Genomic DNA, 7591 nt, shown 5'->3' with positions numbered 1-7591 from the left:
TGCCATTTCATTATGAGAGAATTTAGATTTAAAGTGTGCTTTAAGATTACACTACAATGTCGATGCAAAGGAGAGATTGAAAATAAATCAAAAGATTATGATAATCATATGTTGAAATGGTTGAGGGGAAATAGAGTAGTCGATAAAGTGTTTATTGATCATTGATAGCCAACACGAAGTGAATGAGAGTGAATAAAAACTATTTTTTCTCCTCATACATGAGTTACAGCAAACAGTTTGCATTATTATAGGAACTAAATTCAAGGTTACATACATATAGAGTTAATATAAAGAGTTAGAAGAAGGTGAATAACTTCCATACCTCTTTAAGAGTATTTCGAATATCTAAATAATCAAAATATCTGCCAGACAAACAGCCATAATCACAGTCAGAGCGAACATTGAGGTTATGTTCTGAAGCTTCCCGCTTCCAGTAATGGCGGAGGCATATGGCTCCAAGCTGTGGATCCCAGAGATCCATGCAGAGCTTCCAGAGATGAACAACAATTTACCATGCTGCTGCACAGCAGCGAAGGCAGCTTGTTGCGCTTGTTTAGGGGCTGATGGATTCTCGCTCGGCCCTTTTTGTGGCCTGTCACTCGGATTACATGGGCCCTGTTTCAGGGGAAGGCGTGTGGTACCAGAGTAAGAACCATATCCCCGCACCAGCTCTGCCTGGTTCCATTGGCCCGTCTGTCTGTTTGCCTTGGATAAACAAAAAAAACACGGGGTCAGCCAGGGGGCCATCTTATTACTGGATACGCCATCCTCCAGGATCCCCATGTATCTCCTACCAGGAACTTGTTGTTTTACTAGTGAGGAGGAACTGCTGTGCCAGGGGAGAGAGCGTTCTTCCTGTTTGTATTTCAGTGGGGGGAACAGAATAGTATGTGTTGGCATACATTTTTACTCAAACATTTTCACCTTGGCCGGAAGAGAGATTGGTTGTTGTTTGTTCTTTACTTTATTCCCTAATTAGTTTGAGACCGTTCGTAACCTTCATGGGCAAACCCGACAATGCAAACGCTGTTGAATTATTAAAATAGGTGGAAATTTGTCTTCAGCAAGGGCATACTTTCTCTACAAGATATTCCGCTGAGCATTTCCAAATCTTTCCAGGGTGAAATTTGTTCTTTCACCAATGATCAAACTGGCTATTCAAACCCCCAGTTGGCAACGCCTCAACAACAACCACAACAATAACAGCCACAACTCTCTACGGCGTCCTAGGGATGAATGCATATTCATATTTCTCCCATATCTCAAACGGCCGCGAGACACAGTCAGGTACCGCGGTGCCCGTTGTTTGCGTGGTGACAGTCGGATTAGTCTTGCAGGTTTCTCTCTCAGGACCCGAGGAGAGGGCCCAGGGGCTGCAGTAACTGGATTACAGAGCTGTTCCCCGTTTCAAAGGGTTGTGAACCCAGCAGAGGTCCTGCATGATGAAATCAAAGTGGCAGTTCAAATAGAATGGAGAGCAAGGGGGACATGGTTGGCTGGGAGAGAGAGAGTGCTTGGGCCAGGCCCAACGGCGTCGCAACCAACCGACCGCGCCGGTTTGGGATGGAACAAGGTCTAGTGATGCCGTGATGCTGTGTGAATAGTAAATGGTGTGAAAAAAGAAGACAGGGGCATCTGTGAGGAATATACATATGTTTAGCTATTTTATCAAACATCTTTTATGTACCGATGAGAATCTGGAAAATAAGTTGGCCTGCAAAGCCAACAGACATTGGCACTGACCAACGGAAAATAGAACACAGCATTGGACACCGTAAAGGCAGTGCGTGACCTTCTTTTTCTGCGGTATGATGGATGAGGATGAGCATTGAAGTAAGCAGACTACATGTCCACAGAGCTTAAGGGGGAAATATGACTTGAGAAACACTACTCTTTTAACTTTTTTTGTTTTTTTACACACATAACCTTTTAGCAAATGTGTGGCTAAGCTTTAACCGAGGCATAGGGAGGGGTTTGGAAGGGGTGTGTGTGTGTGTGTGTGTGTGTGTGTGTGTGTGTGTGTGTGTGTGTGTGTGTGTGTGTGTGCGTGTGAAAGGGGGGGGGGGGGCATTCCATCAAAATATCCTGTGGTAACTTCAGGGGATTATTTCCCAAATCCGTTCAAATGAACTTTCCATCTCAGCAGCTCGTCCATAGTCCCCACCATTCCAACTGTCCGACCGTTTCTACATCAATTTCTGCAATAGAGCTCACGGAACCAGGGCAAAAACACACGGGCCTGAGAGATAGATGGCGAGCAGCGTATCAGAAGACAGAGAAAGAATAACAACCTTCACTTGGAGGCCTAGCCTGCAATAAGCATTCAATGAACAGGCCTCGAGGTCTGTGTAATACAACATGGTTTAGCCTGGGCCTAGTTTGATGGCTGAAACTTGTATGGGTGGTTAACTTATTAACACTTTTAGGTTTAAAAAAATGTAGTTATAAATTATATTGTGTGTGTGTGCATGTGTGTGTGTTCATCTGTGAGTGTAATGCCAATTCATTGATTACCAGTATCCTTAATGTAAAAAATGAATGTGTATTTATCTTATCATATTCAAATTTTGTGGATTACAATCGAGATCGGATTTAATGGAGTAGCAATTTTAAAACAGGAAAACAAGAGATGAGGAAGAATGGACAAGGTAAGTGGAAAGACAATAAGAATAATATAATAAAGTAACGATTAGGACCTTTATAAAATTATGTTTTCATTAAATTCAATTTATTTATGCACTTTGAACTTTGACTTTGGAGCTCAGCACACAATAAATAAGCAGTAGCCAAAATGACTTCCATCATCCAAAAACACACACACACACACACACACACACACACACACACAGGCACTATTGAAAAAGCAGAGGTGGTTTACACATTGTGTTGCCTTTTGAATGGGGTTCAGTGCGAGGCATTTGTTCAGGAGTCGTGGAAGAAAGCATGGACCTCGGCTGAACTCGCTCTGGAAATTGATGGTGGAGATACCTTAAGCGCTCGTTCAAAGAGCTGGAACCAAACAGCCACGGTTTGTAAATGACACTCGACCCCCACACCACACAGTGGATGCTTTAGCGCTACGGTGAGCTTTGTGGACATTATGTGCATTATCTATCCACACTCATAAGATGTCCACTAATTAGTTTATCCATGGCACTGTATTGATGATACGGGTATTTAGTGTTATTTCTTTTACAGTTTTAACAGTTTATAAAACAAAATAAAAAGTTAGTTACATTTGCAAAATAATTGTAAAATGTTGTCCTCATTGGTTTAACATTGTTTTTGAACAACTAAGTAAAATCCACGCGTTCTATTTACATTTCAATTTCCTATTTTAAGGATAACAGCCTACTACTCTTATTTTATTGCACAGTGCCTTGAATCCCATTCATCCATTCACACACCCCGCATTATTGTAGTCTAATCAACGCACGCTGCGTTTTCTCAAAGTGCTGAAACAGCCTGAACAAATGCGCAGGGCCGAAGAGAAAAAAGGGGTGTGGTGGTGGTGTGTGTGTGTGTGGGGGGGGCTAGCTCAGCTCACGGCTCCCAAACTATTCTCTCCTGACAGAAAAGCTCCGTACACGGCTCTCAATGTGCGGCAGGGCCGTGTGCGGAGGAGCGCATACCGAGGGTGGAGAGCGGAGCGGCAGCAGATCGTTCCCACATGGATCCCCGCCGCTCCGCTCTCTGGAGGTGTCAAACCAGCCTGAAAGAATGAAGTGCCTCCCTATTGTGCGACCCAACTATTATGTGCTTAACATTAACATGACAAAGATGCCACTCGACTTCTCCTCCAGCCATTCAGCTGGAGGGCCCTTGTCCCTTCTCCAATAAAACATTTTGCAAGCAATCATTGATTTGAATTCCCCCTCCCCTAAAAAGGCAAGAGAGAAAGAGAGGAAATATGTTTTAAGTATTTTTGTACAAGATCTGTTTTTGTAGTAGTAGTAGTAGTAGTAGTAGAAGATACTGGTTCAAACACTTATGCCTGCTACCCCAAGCCTATGAAGCTAGGACTAGCTTACGATAACTTATAATATAACACATGGTTTCAGCTTCATCTAAAGACCAGATGATTATGTATAACTCAACAATGTGAAATATAAGACTTTTGAAAGGCAAACATTTAATCAAAACTAGCGTCGATTTTTTTTTCTTTCATTTAACTTGTCCACTGAGGACATGGACTTGTCGGTTTCTACTCGAGGTTCTCACTTTCCATTTGATCCCCTTTCCAACTCATTTGCATCAGTAAGCCAACATACTGCAGGGAAGAGTCCAATTGACAGCGTTGCACGCCTTTTAATGATCTCTCTGACTTCTGTTGAGTTTGGTGCTAAATATCCTTCAGCAGAAAGTCTGATACATGAGTGAGAACAATAAATAACCCAATTTGCCCAACCAAATGAAATGAGTTTAAAGAGTCAAGTAAAGCGGCAGAGTAAGTGAATGATCAATAAACAACTCCAGTCGTGTCAAAGTAATTTCAAGTCTCTTTTATGCCTTCTGTAAAAGTGTAGCATTAAGGCAATCATACAGTGGATTTAGACAATTCTTGTTTATATAGGCTTTACAGCGAATAAATCATCTCATAGCCTAAAACGTAAAGTATTCTCTGGCAGAAAAAAAAATCTATAAGCTATATACATATACACAATTTACAATACTTGAAGAAAAATAAACAATAACTTCCCTTTAAAGCTATAGAATTGTAATTTCTGTCATTTACATGTTGGAAATTTGGATGTAAGTCGGTGACCTGTAATAAATTACGGTTCCTCCACCTCATTTATTTACACGTCCATAGGCGCTCCTGTGGAGTCCAGCATTAAATACTTGAAAACCAGACCCCCTGATTTACCCCATTGGCAACAGGCTGTCATATAAAACATATTTTTTGTATGCATATATATATATGTATATATTTATATATACATATATCTATATATGCCGTTATAAAAAAAGATTGGCAGTGCATAGCCTACGATTAGATGTCTCATTGTTGAAAAGGCCGACAGTGTCCTATTGTTATAATATCACAGCAAGGCTTTGAGACAACAAAAACACAACACAGTCCTGATGGAGTAGGACTTTGTTCCATAGACAACCTGTAGAAAAGGCAGATGGGAGGAATACAGTTTGTGTTTTTGTGTGAATCATTTACACAGAACATCTGATGACATGATATCCATGGCCATATTAAAGTCTTGACCTGGCTGACCCAGCCGCACCGGTCTGTGAAGGTACCGGGCCCGACACAATAGTCCCAGGTCAATGAGTGACAAAAGTTTACATTGCCTTTCATCCGGACAATAGTCGGGGCCGATTATGAACTCGGGGATTAAAGGAGAAGCGAAAGAGCCAAAATGGATGCCAGCAGGGTCACAACACCGCGGACCACTACACAGTGGGCTGAAGACTTGGGTTTGAGGTCTCCGCTCACGTCCTCGGGTTCCTGAGAGAAATCCTCGTCATCTGTACCATAGATATCTGATCCGCTACCGTCTACCGGCATGGGTGCGTCGAAACACAGGGTCTGCATGCTGCTTTTCACAAACTCACAGATGGCCCTCTCCGTACCGTCACACACACAAGTGTCTAACTGCAGCGCTTTGGGTATTTTGCGCAAGTTGGCGATCACATTTCTGCACGCGTTTGTGCAAGTGGCCCCGCTGAAAAGCTTCCCACAGTGGATCAAATACTCCTGCATTTCATAGCTGCACTGCGTGTCCCTCTCGCACTGCCACCGGGCCTCCGTGCAGCCCGTGTTGCTAGTCCTCGGCAGGCAGGGCTCGATCGACCTTTTCGTGTTCATACAAATAGGATCCTCGGCACAACTGCACTCCTCCAACGCGGGGCCGTTCTTGGTGAGGTTGAGCTGGACCAGAGAGGCGATGCAGTGGCTGGGACACTTCTTCCTCTTGCCGTTCAGCACGGGGTCACATGCATGTATGTACTGGCCGTACGCGTAATGGCACTCAGGTTCGGTTTGGCAGTTCATGATCGCCTGCCAGCATATCAACCGCCGACCGTGCGTAGGCGAAGCCACGGAGAGATAGCCGAGCACCAGAAATATACATCCAATGGGCAAAATGGATCTGTGGAAACTTTGTGCGAACGAATCAGAATTTGCCATTGTTATGGTGACAAAATAACGGTACAACTCAAACCACTGTCATGCGTGCAGCGGTGCTCGCTCTACACCACGTCCAGTGACGGCTTCCCAGCGTTAGATGTTTAATTCCGATCCAGAAACGTGTGAAAGTATGCGTGGCTCTTGAACAAGCGGGCATGGGCTGTCCCGGGTAGAAGTCTTCGGCGTTGTCCGGTGAAAGCTCAACACGGATTTCGCGGAGAACATTTCTTCATCCATACCTTCATAGCGGGAAAAAAAGAACAGAAGAGTGCGCAAAAATTCAAGGGGAAAAGTTCTTCACCCACTTTCGAAAAGTTTTTAACTTAGTATTCCATTCCGATGGAAGCGACGGAGCTGGTTTGAATGATCCCCTGCGCCTCTTCGCCCGGACAGTAAACTTCGTCCAGCTCTTCAACTAGATCGGATCGATACCTCGAGCCTGCCGGTTGTCTTGTGTTTAACCATGTAGTAGTAGTAGTTATTTTTTACCCACGGGAACACAAACAAATACTGAGAGGAACAACAACGCTTCTACGTCTCAAAGTGGTCCTTGCACCCTTTGAGGATTGCCTTTCTTTTCTGCAGCCCCCACTCCCCCCCTTTTTGCACACACTTGGTAGTGGCGTCCCATTGGCTGCGCGGTTGTTGTGAGTCTTTACGTAGGATGGGCGGGAGTTTAGGGGTGGGGTGAAGTGGTCTCGCTCAGAATTGCAAGGGTCCGAGTCCGGAGTGTAGGCCGAAGTTATTTTGTTTTGCCGGATCACTGCCTTTACTTGAAATACAAAAATATAAGTGAATACAATAGTTTGTCTTTACTTTAAACAAACAATGAGGGAACTTTGTTTTGTCCAAAGTTTCCACAGCATCACCAAACAAAAAAAACGTGAATGAGCAATAAAACAAATATTGCAGAGGTTGGGGACTTGACCCCAGAGGACATTTAATGTTGGCATCCATTAGCTGAATGAAATAACGTCGAGATATATATTTTAGTAACAGCAAACAAATAACCAAGTTTGGACATGCTACTCAACTTTACATTGAATTGCATGGTTGTAATAGTATCTGTTTGTAAACGGTTTTGAAAAACTATGAAGCTAAGAACTGTGTGATCATATTATTTTTGGAATTTGTGTGTGTGTGTGTGTGTGTGTGTCTGTGTGTGTTTGTGCAAGCCTCTGAATATGTATGTGCATGCATTCTCCCTCAGTAGCATCTTGCTATGATTATATTCCTTGACAATATTTAAATGCTTATGCATCTGTTTTGATATATTACTGTCATTTGTTCATAACATCGTTATGTTTGCATTACCAGAACCTTCCATTCCTATTACATAAAAAAAAGTATTCTCTATGACATCATAGCACAGATTCTTCTGGAGGTCTTGATTCGTCTTTAGAATGGGTTACACTTTTAATAAGGTCCTTTATGAAGCTTTAGTAAATG

General features: G+C 43.1%; 1 protein-coding gene across 1 annotated transcript; it reads right to left on the bottom strand.

Annotated features, from left to right (window-relative positions):
• Window positions 1-4492: 4492 nt before the first annotated feature.
• gas1a (growth arrest-specific 1a) lies at window positions 4493-6687 on the bottom strand. The gene has a single exon (XM_079752133.1). The coding sequence runs from the start codon at window positions 6140-6142 to the stop codon at window positions 5348-5350; it is 795 nt and encodes a 264-aa protein (XP_079608259.1). The 5' UTR covers window positions 6143-6687; the 3' UTR covers window positions 4493-5347.
• Window positions 6688-7591: the final 904 nt, after the last annotated feature.

The sequence above is a fragment of the Pollachius pollachius genome (genome assembly GCF_949987615.1).
Source record: "Pollachius pollachius genome assembly, chromosome: 1".
Lineage (NCBI taxonomy): Eukaryota > Metazoa > Chordata > Actinopteri > Gadiformes > Gadidae > Pollachius > Pollachius pollachius.
This window is presented reverse-complemented; position numbering and strand designations above follow the sequence as displayed.